A 13516-nucleotide genomic window follows, 5' to 3' on the forward strand; every position below is an offset into this window, starting at 1 on the left:
CCAAACAGGGCACTTTCTGTCTGCCTAACATTATTGAACAAATAGTTTATTTCTGTTTTATACAAAGGGTGGATCTAATCCTGAGTGGTCTTTACCTTTCTCCTTCCTTCTAAATGTGGGCAACCTACAACTCTCAAAGAACATGCAACAGCACCATCCTAAAATCAGAGGCAAAACAGAAAAGGAATAGGAAAAACTCTCAATTGAAAGGACATCATGGTGGCATAGGTTATGCCACACGGGAAGGACAAAAAGTCTAACTGAATTGAGAAGCAAAATAGAATATGGTATGGCTTAGGCTAATGGGAATTGTTAATTTGCAGGATACTAGGGGGTAACTAGCCCCCCCTATGATCGATGTCTAATTGCTAACACAAAACAGCAACCCTTGGGGGGAAAAAATGGTATGTGGATGAAGGTCATGCTTAGGCAAATGAACAATAAAGAAAAATAAATGCCTACAGTTTACACTTTTTTTAAGGTATTTCATGAAATGTTGTTTTTAGAAAAGGGGTGTTTTTTAAAAGTACGGGGGTACCTTAGCCAGTACCGCGTTGCCAGTAACCCCTGTAGAAGATAATGGCATAGGGTTTCACAGAAGTGTGTTAAATCCATTTAATGGGTGGGGTTTAAATGCTTTAATATGCAATACTTAAAAGCTAAGTCTAGTTGTCTAATTTGAATTATTTTTTATAAAATATGGGGGGGGGGGGAATGGTGTTGCACATGTCCCCATTAATATCCGCAGTATAAGGAGATTTTATGTAAAGATCCTCTTTTTATCTCACTTGCACATTCATTTGATTTGTTCTTTCTCCTTTGTTCCTTTTCCATACAGTCCATTATGTACAATTGCACTAAATATTAGTTGAATAATGCAAGATTTTAAATCCCAGCAGTCTTTAAAATGACATTCAGGAGCGAAAGGTTTTCAATAGTTTTAAATTAATGTAAAAAAAGGTTCATTGGAATATTGGAATGGAATATACAGTTCCTTCGGAACGTATTCAGACCCCTTGACTTTTACGTCACAGCCTTATTCTAAAAATTATTAAATAGTTTTTCCCCCTAATCAATCTGCACACAATATCCCATTATGACAAAACTAAACAAGATTTTTTAAAACATTTTTGCTTATTTATTTAAAAAAATGTCATGAAATATCATAATTGACATAAGTATTCACACCCTTTACTCAGTATATTGTTGAAGCACCTTTGAAAGAGATTACAGTCATGATGCTGCAAGCTTGGCACACCTACAATTGAAGTCGGAAGTTTACATACACCGTAGCCAAATACATTTCAACTCAGTTTTTCACAATTCCTGACATTTAATCCTAGAAAAAGGACCTGTTTTAGGTCAGTTAGGATCACCACTTTATTTTAAGAATGTGAAATGTCATAATAATAGTAGAGAAAATTATTTATTTTAGCTTTTATTTCTTTCATCACATTCCCAGTGTGGCAGAAGTTTGCATACACTCAAATAGTATTTGGTAGCATTGCCTTTAAATTGTTTAAAAGGTCAAACATTTCGGGTAGCCATCCACAAGCTTCCCACAATAGGTTGGGTGAGTTTTGGCCCATTCCTCCTGACAGAGCTGGTGTAACTGAATCAGGTTTATAGACCTCCTTGCTCGCACACGCTTTTTCAGTTCTGTTGTGGCCACTCCAATACCTTGACTTTGTTGTCCTTAAGCCATTTTGCCATAACTTTGGAAGTATGCTTGGGGTCATTGTGCATTTGGAAGACCCATTTGCAACCAAGCTTTAAATTCCTGACAGATGTGTTGAGATGTTGCTTCAATATATCCACATAATTCTCCTCCCTCATGATGCCATCTATTTTGTGAAGTGCACCAGTCCCTCCTGCGTCAAAGCACCCCCACAACATGATGCTGCCACCCCCATGCTTCACGGTTGGGATGGTGTTCGTCAGCTTGCAAGCCTCTCCCTTTTTCCTCCAACGATGGTCATTATGGCCAAACAGTTCTATTTTTGTTTCATCAGACCAGAGGACATTTATCCAGAAAGTACGATATTTGTCCCCATGTGCAGTTGCAAACCGTAGTCTGGCTTTTCTATGGCGGTTTTGGAGCAGTGGCTTCTTCCTTGCTGAACAGCCTTTCAGGTTATGTTGATATAGGACTTGTTTTACTGTGTATATAGATACTTTTGTACCGGTTTCCTCCAGCATCTTCACAAGGTCCTTTGCTGTTGTTCTGGGATTGATTTGCACTTTTCACACCAAAGTACGTTCCATTCTAGGAGACAGAACTCGTCTCCTTCCTGAGCGGAATGACGGATGCGTGGTCTCATGGTGTTTATACTTGCGTACTATTGTTTGTACAGATGAACGTAGTACCTTCAGGCGTTTGGAAATTGCTCCCAAGGTTGAACCAGACTTGTGGGGGTCTACAATTTGTTTCTGAGGTCTGATTTCTTTTGATTTTCCCATGATGTTAAGCAAAGCGGCACTGAGTTTGAAGTTAGGCCTTGAAATACATCCACAGGTACAGCTCCAATTTACTCAAATTATGTCAGTTAGCCTATCAGAAGCTTCTAAAGCCATGACATATTTTTCTGGAATTTTCCAAGCTGTTTAAAGGCACAGTCAACTTAGTGTATGTATTTCTGACCCACTGGAATTGAGATAAAGTGAAATAATCTGTCTGTAAACAATTGTTGGAAAAATGACTTGTGTCATGCACAAGGTAGATGTCCTAACCGAAATGCCAAAACTATAGTTTGTTAACAAGAAATGTGTGGAGTGGTTGAAAAATGAGTTTTAATGACTCCAACATAAGTGTATGTAAACGTCCGACATCAACTGTATATTTGGGGAGTTTTTCCCATTCTTCTATACAGATCCTCTCACGCTCTGTCAAATTGGATGGGGAGCGTTGCTGCACATCTATTTTCAGGACTCTCCAGAGATGTTATATCGGGTTCAAGACCGAGCTCTGGCTGGCTGGGCCACTCTGGCTGGGCCGTTCATCTTTCCCTCAAGTAAAATTGGAGCACAACTCATGAGCCTGCTCACTTCACTTCACTGCTCAAACCTTATCCAGTCCCCACCTGTGACTGAAAACAGGAGGAGCTCTCTCTGAAAACCTGCCCAGGGACTTCAGTTGAAAATTAGCCGACTGGCTAAAACCGGTACTGTTACTGAAACGTTAATTAATAAAAATAAACAAGAAACTCAAAAACGTAGGTAGCTATCTAGCTATATGACATAAAAGCTATGTAAAATAGTTGAAAGGCTATAAAGTATCATTTAGTGTAAAACTGTCAGTCATTAGTGGAAAATTTGCAATTAAGCTACTTTATCTTTTTTTTCAAATGTATTTTACCTCAGACGATCTGGTAGTAATATTGCTAGCTAGCACTCCTAGCAGCTTATGCCAACTAGCTAGCTGGCTAGCATTTACTGCTAGTGAAGTTGCTAGCTAGAAAGTTTACAAACAAATTATCTCAATTTTCCTCTCTAAACAAGTGGATTATTATGTTAAGGCTTTCCTACTTGTATATTTACAAATATATATATAGATCTAACTTAATTGGAATATAACTACAACTTTCTCAAATTTGATTTTTTTAAATGAACTTACCATTTTGTTGAAATATCTCAAAAAGTTGTGATGACACATAGGACATTTTTTGTTGAGCAAGAGCAGTGTCAGCCAGGGAAAATGTTGGGGAAATAATTTGGTGACATCTTGTGGTCTTAATGTGAATTACAGGGGGGTGGCAGTTACTCCTGGGGGCTAGTTACCCCCGAGTACCTTAACTCCATCACTAAAGGCAAATGTATGAAAAAACTCTGACGTCAAACAACTTTGAATGACAAAGCCATCCCATATAAGTAACGGATAGCATCGAATATCTGTCAGTCATCCGTGAAGCAGCAAGAGGAATATAGGTGCGCTTTTTCTGCACAATTGCAATGCCACATTCCACGCTTCTACTGTGCGTCATCGGACTCCTAGCGTTCTCCTCTGCGTGCTACATCCAGAACTGTCCCAGAGGCGGGAAGCGCGCGTTACAGGACACCGGCATCAGACAGGTAGGCCTACGTTACAGACTGTTCTATTTTCCGAGTCCTCTTTTTTATTCTATATAGGCTACACTATGCTTTTTGCGCTGTTTTTTCCCCCCCAGAGTAGGGGAACGCACCACACAACTTCATTATAATCCATAGGCCTAAAGGTTTGGATAATGACCATTTGAAAATGACCGGGTGCAGTAATTTATTTCACCTAATGCATTTTACAGTTATGTTTTTTCTAATGGTCATACTGTTATGTTGACAACTCATCAATATAGAGCCTATTTTTTAATACAATTCAGTGTTTACACGGTCATAATAAATGCAGAATTGAATTTAGATTGAACCTACATAATTGTAGGCTATTCTTTTTTCTTCTTCTTGGAGTTCATCTGTGCTTCCAGTGCTCCTGAAAACACACATAGGCCTACAACAATGAAAACATTAATTGTATTTCCAATACCAACTATTATCAATAATTGAATCATAAACAAATTACACATTGAGGTTCTACTACCATAAAAACAATAGGAAGCCAGCTAACTGGTCTCTCCCCCTGAAGTGCATGACATGTGGACCAGGGGACCAGGGCCACTGCTTTGGCCCCAGTATCTGCTGTGGGGAGGGGCTGGGCTGCTGGATGGGCTCCCCAGAGACAGCCCGCTGCTTTGAGGAGAATTACCTGCCCACCCCATGCCAGACAGGAGGGAGACCTTGTGGAACTGATGCAGGACGCTGCGCTGCACCAGGAGTTTGCTGTGACTCAGGTACAGTAGGGTGTCATTGTTAATTTCTGTCTATTGTGTTTCGTCTGTGTGTGTGGTTGTGCGCTTACCTGTCTGTCTGTCTGTCTGTCTGTCTGTCTGTCTGTCTGTCTGTCTGTCTGTCTGTCTGTCTGTCTGTCTGTCTGTCTGTACATACCGGTGTATACTTGCACAATAAATGCTATGTTTATTCGCTTTCTGACTTTCATCATTGTATGTATGTCGACAGAGAGCTGTGTTCTAGATCCAGACTGTTTGTCGGAGAGTCGGTACCACTCTCCTGCGGATCACAGCGCTGGCGCCACAAGTGACTCACCGGGGGAACTGCTGCTGCGCCTGCTACACTTTGCCACCAGGGGGCAAAGTGAATACTAACAGTAACAATCTCACTCCAGAGATTCGCTTACATGTTGCCTAATTCCAAATCAACCCTTACTAGCTTTTGACACTTCTCGTAGATCGGAAAATATTGAAATTAATTACTTTATTTTTTCAGAAGGAACTTCAAGTAATTGGATAGGTTTTAGCAATATGGTAATTGTTCCACCTTGCCTAGTGATGGCGATTTCGCCATATTGTTGACCACTACTATCAAAACCTTTTACACCTATACAGTACCTAGGCTAGGGGCCAGCGGGCGATTTGGAATCAGGCAAAATGGTTAAACTGACAGAAATAACAGGATAAAATGGATACAAGTTATAAACTGTCAACAAGAGTGTTTTTTTCCACCTAAGAATGTATATGCACATACATACATTACATATATAAGTTTTATGTTCAACAAGACATTGTTTTTCCTAATGCCTCAATATAAATAGGTCATGTATACACCACAGAAATACAGACATTTAAATATGTAGGAAATAAATAGTTTTCTTGCAGTGTTGTAGAATGATCAGATTAATGTTCAACAATCATTGTTGTTAGTATGTGAAGTGCTTGTAGATCACTACATTAATGCAGTACATTACAGATATTACTATTATGAATCACCATTTACTGAGAATCACTGCTGTTGTTTAATTGAATTAAAGATATCAAGAAATCACTACCAACCAAACTTGTCGGTTGTCTTTTGTACCCAGTTCCAAGCCAGGTTTTGTACTTCTAAAGAATAATTATACCTGTCTCATAGCTTTGATTTACTGAAAGAAACGGATGTGTCTTGACTGGTTCTACGGTGTGTGTGTGTGTGTGTGTGTGTGTGTGTGTGTGTGTGTGTGTGTGTGTGTGTGTGTGTGTGTGTGTGTGTGTGTGTGTGTGTGTGTGTGTGTGTGTGTATGTGTAGCCAATACCTGGATAATTAATTATAAAGGGTCTGAGGAGGTTTGAGAAGACACCTATGTGTCACGAACCGGCTCGTAGCCCGTAACAAAGAGGGAGACAACGCAGAGATAACGGAATAACAAAAAGATGTTTATTAAATAAAGTAAACTATATACAATTAACAATGGTGCGTGTGTAGGCAGTAATCAGTAGTGTAAGTGAGTGGTTGCGTGCAAAGGTAGTGATAATGTGGGGTGTTGAGCGGTGCCAAAATAAACAAGCCACAAAATGCCACAACCAAAAATACAGTGTGCCTGCATGGAGAGAGTCTCTCTAATGAATGGGGGAAAGGTGTATTTATCCCTGGGACACACCCGAGCCCAGGTGTGTTCCATTTCACTGACTACCCATCTTATTAAGGAAAACAATAGCAAAGAGAAAGAATTCGGCAGACAGAGTGGGAGGGTCGTCACATATGTGGTTTTGCAATAAGGCAATTGCAAATTGCCTGGTGGTGAGAGAGAGGGGGGTGGAACATATGCAAGTCATTAGCAGTTCACTACTGTCAAACCAGTGTTGAGATGATTTAGCAGGTCTGTCACAGTGCTAAACAAACACTCTTCATCTATGTTTTGATAGCTCTGCTCTTACTGAGCATGTTTTCCTGGACAAACCAATCAACTATTTACTCACCATACAATTCCCCAGTGGGAATTCTACCATGTGAAGATTTCTGGAAATAGCATAGCGTTGGAGTATAGAACTCTTCAATTTATCAGCAAATCGATTTATTAGCAATTTCACTGAGGGGTGTTTTCATACTTTCTTTGATGGAACAACAAAATACATACTGAAAAAGATGTTGTCAACGCCTGTTGACAACACAGCTCAACCTTCAATTGCATTATTTGCGCTATATTGACAGTATAGCCCCCTTTATTTACTGTGTTGGTTTGGTATGCACTGCCCTCACTTTTACCCTGGCTTTAACCCGGCTGCTCCACCTAGATCTCTGTTTTTGGTTTGCGACCTATATTCTATTATCAATTCTACATGATGGCTCTCACAAAGCATTGTGAGGTTGTTGTAGTCTTTCATTAAGTTAAATGTAGTAGTAATCGAACCTGTTAAAACCTGCCAGACCAATACCAGCAACCCACAGCGATAGGAAGGGGGAGGAATTCGGTATAAATTCTGATGAGTTTCACTTGCTCTCTCACTCCCGCTGTCACCATGGATCTTAGAGTGATGGTGATGCTGCTCTTTCTGTGTGCTCTGGCCATCACAACCGCTGAAGGTAAGGAAGACACTGTAATCCAGGTCTATTCAACTATATTCATAGGGGGGGGCAGATGTACAAAAGGTCAATTGCAGAGGGGCCGGACATTTTCCACGTGCAATTATTCTCTGGAAGAACTGTATAAGAAAGCAACGCAACCACCAATAAAGTACTTTTCTTCAAATGAAATGTTTCTGAAACGAATTAGGAAACAAGTGGAGGGCGCTCAACCAACGAGGTGCAACCAAATCATTTGATCATCATTGAAAAGGAAATGGTGCAAAGCTTGCTCACCATTATTTTGTTCAATAGTTTATTAAAAGTAATGAGATCATTTTAAAATAATCTGAAAACTAAGAATCGCAATAAATAACACATCAGGTAATGCCAAATTCCAGTCTGAAGGAAGTACAGTATGCTTTGAATGAATTTCCCTCAGTCATTAGATTCATTTTTTGTCACACTCCCTTCTAACAGAGTCCTTGTGAGTATCAGAGATGGAAACAGAAGGCACGTAGGTATTCCTTAGAGTCGTAGCTTTCAGGAATGCTGTATTCATCTTTTGTATCTTAAACCATACAAATGCTCTGGCCAAATTCATATGCAGAATATTTTATTAATGTATAGAATTTATTTAAGGGACCAGTATAAATTAATACATTTTCAGGATATGGCCCCCTGCCACTGGAATTTCTATCATCAGAACATTTTGCAGTAGTTCTTGCTAGAAAAACAAATATTGATATTTGACAAAACAGAACAGCAGTGGTCTAGTAACCAATGACTTTTACCTATTGGCCGGTCATCAAATCATCACTCCTTTGCATAGGACTCAATAAGTAGCTAGCTGCCTTGAATGTTCATTTTTTGGGGCTGTGTGACAGTAGACACAAGAGCTCAGTGGAAATGTTAGTATTCATGCTGAAGCTTGTTGTGTGTGTGTGTGTGTGTGTGTGTGTGTGTGTGTGTGTGTGTGTGTGTGTGTGTGTGTGTGTGTGTGTGTGTGTGTGTGTGTGCACATGCGATTAAGAGAAAGAGAAAGAAAGAATGAGAGAGAGAGAGATTGGAAGTTACTATCATATGGCAGTTATGTTGCCTGAATGGTATTGCCAAAAATGGTTTATTTGGTGGCACAGGCAGGATTATCATTTGTGGGTTTTATCTGTTGTGACTCGCTTACTTTCAGTTGATACTCATCAACCACTAGGTTGTCATTCTACTGTCATTCCATAGTCACAGCTTAAAACAACACAGGTCTGTGATTCTTGGAGCAACCTAAACTACTACTTCAGCTACCCCTCCAACTCCTTGTTCTTTGAAAAAACACTCTACTACCTGTACTACTACAACTATTACTACTATTATTATTACTACTGCTAATATTATTTTATTACCATGCCTACTGAAGCCACTACTACAGATGTATGATCTTGATTTGAGCCAGTTTGCTACAGCAGGGAAATAATCCTGCAGCAACAGGTAATGTTAATTAATATGTGGATTATACAGTAATTCATGGACATTTTTTGTAGGAGGTTGATACATTACTACAATTACTAACTATTGAAGCCTTTTTAAACCTTGAATATACTACAGGTTTGCATTTCCTGCTGTGCAGGAAAATTCTTAACAACAAAATAGTGATCAAATTAAGATCCTACATCTGTACACCACGACAAGTTCCACTAGAGCTGCTGCAATTACCACTACCATCACTTAGGCCACGATTACTGCAACTCTTACAACTGATGGTAAACATTGCAGGGGGCATTCCTAAATGCTGTGTGACGACATCTATGGACATTCCCACCAATGTGCTGAGGAAGGTGGAGAGAGCAGAGATGCAGAGAAACAATGGTGCCTGTGAGATCAACGCACTCGTGTGAGTTCATCGCAATACCGACTAGAGTAGACTAATTGTAGTATCCCACTTACACATTTACTATCATTGAAAACTGTCATGACATACTAGTGTTAGTATTCCACTGTCTGATACAAATTATGTTAAAGTTCAGAACAGTCAAAATTATGTTTTTCATGAAATTGGATGATATTCGAAGGTATGATGATCAAAGTATGAAAAATGACTGTCACTTCTACATTGATAACCTTTTATGATAAAGTTACTGGTCCCCTCCCCCATGTCAAACACTTAGCTTCATCATTAAAGGGACAAGGTGACATCACCTTAATTCTCATTTTAATACACCAATGGCAACATGATATTCTCGTATCTCTTACCGCCTTGTTTCCCCTTTCATCTGTGTCTGGCGTTAGCTCGCTTCTGGCTAGCTAGGTCTTCAGCCAGCATGGAACAAAAAGGGGGGGGGGTTGTTCAAAACATACGCAGTTGTCAAGTCAACTCACCTGTCAGTGCTGCTGTGAATCGCATCACAAATGACATGCCAAAAAGGAGATGTGTATGACATTTGTTTGTATCATTTGATGCAATTTCAATGTTATTTGAGTTGCTTTGTGTATCAACAAATTTGCTGGGGATCATTTTACTGCAACACTACTCACTGCATCCAAGTTACTTGGCATGGGCGTTTCAAAGAGCTGTCAGTAAAGGCGAGCTCAGGAATATAAGCTCCCTGCTCACTCAGCCTGTCTTTTCATACTTTCCTGGTAGTTATGAAAGAAAATGAAAGAAAATGTATTTTTCAGAATGACAGTTCAGGACCTTTGAAGGCCCTCTATGTCAGATGGTGACCTGAGACAATGACTGTCTTTTCTCCTCCATTCCCATAGGCTGCACGTGAAAGGGAAGAAGTTCTGTGCCCACCCGAAGCTAAAGAGAAAGCTGAAGAGGATACAGAGAAAAAAGGACGGAAAACAGAAAAGGAATTAGTGCTCTGTGAAGTGAGGGAACTTGTTAATGTGCGGTTAATCCCCTTGTGGACAGACTACGTAAACATAACTGTCACCTGACAAAATGATGCAACATTTTACTTCTAGGTTAACTGAGATTAATGTGCAGCAGCTTGACTTTTCTTTCATGTCTTTTTAGACATTTTCCTTGGTTATCATTATGTGTTTTGGAGGAGTTTTGTAAAAGCATTACTATGTGTGTGAGGCAGAAACCTGTGGTGTGTGTAATAAAAATCGAATACATGTCGACATGTAATCCACCAACTAATCTATAGCATTCGCAAAACTGTTTTCTACTTATTCATTGTATAAATAATCAAGAGCTGTGATATCTGAAGTAAAATCTATACTTATCCCAAAACATTCTTGTGTTGTTGATTTTTGTATAAACTGCAATTATATTCCTTTGTAGAAAAGCCACATGAATTTCACATGTGATCTAGTGTTTTACATAATATGTGACAACATGTAAATGCAACATTTGATAACATGAAACTACACATGTGAAAACATTTGGGATGCAACATTTAAACGTGATACCAGGAAACTACACGTGACAACATTTGAACGTTTTTTTTACATGTGAAAGTGAAAATTCGATTTCCGTGTGAAAGTTTTTCACATGTGAAAATGCTATTTCACATGAGAGACTACGATTTTCATGCAAATGTTTTATACGTGCAAATCTGATTTTCACATCTGAGAGTTAGATTTTCAGAGAAAATGTTCATATGTGAAAATGCTAATTTTATTTCACATGCAATTTCACAAGTGAAAGTTGAAAACATGTTATTCTCCTTACATGTGAAAAAGTGCACATTCATTACCTATAATACATCTCTGCACTTAGCAAAATAGTGCCATCAATTTGAGGGGTTCTGTATAGTTGTCTAATGTTGGTGGAGCATATTGTTCTGTTTTAATGCTATTCCTGAATCACTATGATAAATATAATAGTTTTTCTTGAGTGTGTTCTACAAAGCTGAGATTTACTTTGAAGGCCAAAGTGTAGGAATACAGATGAAGTCAGTGATTGACGCAGACATGGCGGCATAGCAGGAATATTGGAATTCTGTGAACCAGGAGGGTGTGAGTTCAAACCCCATGTGATGACACCTTGAATGATAATTTATGTATAAACATTCAAATATGTAACTTGAAAACACTGTGGTTTTTTCGTTATGTTCCGGAGACATCCTAACGACTCATTTTTGTTTGCAGGGCAACATGTGAAAATGTTAATCCACATGTGCAAGGTTATCTGAAATATCATCACATTTAAAGTGTTCCAAAACCACATGGTTTCACATGATTTCACATCAGAAATTTCACATCTGAAATAAAATTGTACATGGGCAAAACCTGTGACTTGTCACGTGTGAAATCATGCAGTCTTTCCGTAAGGGTTGCGTTGCGATCAGTCAGTCACGCTCATTCTGAAGAGGTGTGCAGGCTTTGGCTATAGCCCTGCTCTAACCCACCTGATTCAGCTCATTTAGGTTTTTGATCATTTGTTGAGTAGCTGATGTGTTAGTGCTGGGCTGAGACAAACACCCAACAATCTCTCTCTCCAGGACCTGGGTTGGTGACCACTGCCTTACAACCTAGCAACAGCACTCAAACCAAGACCACACACAATCCTTCTGCTAACACACCAGCTCTGGTGTACAACAGAGGCATGTACAGACACCAGTAGAGCCATATATACAGAGAAAACATCAATGACCACACATATGAATAAACGCAACTGACGTGTGTATCTGGAGCACTCAGAGGAGTGACATTTGGTTGTGGTGTGTTTCTGTGGGTCACTATGACCTGTGAAAATGCTGAGGTGGTCCAGGAAGAAGGTGACCTTCATAGCAAAGCCTGCTGCTTGTGAGTAAAATGACGTCCCGTACTTAACAGAAGTCATTCGCAACTTTGCCAAAGCACATAGATTTATTGCTATGGGTGGAGGACAAAGACCGGATAAACGAGATAAGTAACCTCTGCTTCAGAGGGATTACTCTACACATGTGAAGGAGGAGAACACAGGTCTACTAATTAGGAAGATACTTTACCTCCAGGACCAAAATGACCAAATTTAGCAGTGTATGAGCAACAAAACAATATATTCAATGACAAAAATAATGCCTCCTCTCCTTCATCTGCAATGATCAACAAAACATGGGCAAGCAATACGGTAGATGGATACCCAGGTGTTCATGTCTTTCACATCAATCTAGACGGAGAGGAGAGGAAGTCACTATTTAGACCCACCTTGGTATTCCATTCTCCCTTCCAGGGATAGAGATGTGGAGGCTGTGCTTAATTAAGTCTGTGAGGCTGGAGAAGCAGGAAGTAGAGAGAAAGGGAGGAGAAACCACGGCTGGCTCTAGCCTTTTGGAGGCCCTAAGAGAATGGGTCGGGTGGCGAATGTCCTGCAATTCTACACATTTTGCCATGACTTATGCCATATTAATGATATCTAAGTGGGCGTGACGAGCAAAATCAATGCGGGTCCCCCTGGCTGATGCACATCCAAATTTCAAACTAACACCTTACGTATTCTACTATTCTAACTCTTAGCCTGGGACCAGACCAGATATCTGATCCCAGGCTACAAAAAGAGAGGTGCAAAGTTACAGGCTGCAAGTGTAGCAATATAAAACAAAATGACACAATGGCGCCCCCTAAAGGAACCACTTGCCTTCCTTTTGAAGATGAATAATGACAGTGAGAATTTTACAGCTGGAATAGGTCATAAATCATGAACTACTGTGTCATGGCGCACCTTACGTATTCTACTATTATAACTCTCAACAGTAAGTTGAGACACCGAATGAGTTCCAATTTTTTTCATAAAATGTAAAAAGTTTGTCGCTTATGCCTGGAGTCGGCCCTGGGAGAGACGCTGAGCAGAGAAATACATAGCCTTTTAGCATATTGCTCAGCTCAACTCACTTATCTATCACCTGCCTACAAACCTGTGTAGACTCAAATGGACTCACTGAATTTCCATTTCACATCCGGGTGAATATTGAGATTCATTGCAGCACAGTCCAATCCTTCTTTATCCCTTTCTAGATCGTCAAGAGAAAATACAAGTGTGGACTCAGACAGACAGATCGAAATAGATATATTAGGGAGGGGACAAACATTTTTGACTCCCAAGCTCTCTGCCAGCCTGCAGCCTACAGGTTGATCTAACCTGGGACCAGATCAGATATCCCATTTGGGACCAGACTAGACCAGATATCTGATCCCAGGCTACAAAAAGAGAGGTGCAAAGTTACAGGCT

At 39.8% G+C, this 13516-nt stretch overlaps 2 protein-coding genes across 2 annotated transcripts; both read left to right on the top strand.

Annotated features, from left to right (window-relative positions):
• Window positions 1-3921: 3921 nt before the first annotated feature.
• Window positions 3922-5787, top strand: avp (arginine vasopressin). Its single transcript, XM_029636955.2, has 3 exons — window positions 3922-4068; window positions 4613-4817; window positions 5044-5787. The coding sequence occupies exons 1-3, from the start codon at window positions 3949-3951 to the stop codon at window positions 5187-5189; spliced, it is 471 nt and encodes a 156-aa protein (XP_029492815.1). The 5' UTR covers window positions 3922-3948; the 3' UTR covers window positions 5190-5787.
• Window positions 5788-7265: 1478 nt separating this feature from the next.
• On the top strand, window positions 7266-10594 carry ccl27a (chemokine (C-C motif) ligand 27a). The gene is made up of 3 exons (XM_029638350.2): window positions 7266-7380; window positions 9127-9244; window positions 10114-10594. The coding sequence occupies exons 1-3, from the start codon at window positions 7281-7283 to the stop codon at window positions 10211-10213; spliced, it is 318 nt and encodes a 105-aa protein (XP_029494210.1). The 5' UTR covers window positions 7266-7280; the 3' UTR covers window positions 10214-10594.
• The last annotated feature ends 2922 nt before the right edge of the window (window positions 10595-13516 follow it).

This window comes from Oncorhynchus nerka, linkage group LG27 (assembly GCF_034236695.1).
Source record: "Oncorhynchus nerka isolate Pitt River linkage group LG27, Oner_Uvic_2.0, whole genome shotgun sequence".
NCBI classification, from domain to species: Eukaryota; Metazoa; Chordata; class Actinopteri; order Salmoniformes; family Salmonidae; genus Oncorhynchus; species Oncorhynchus nerka.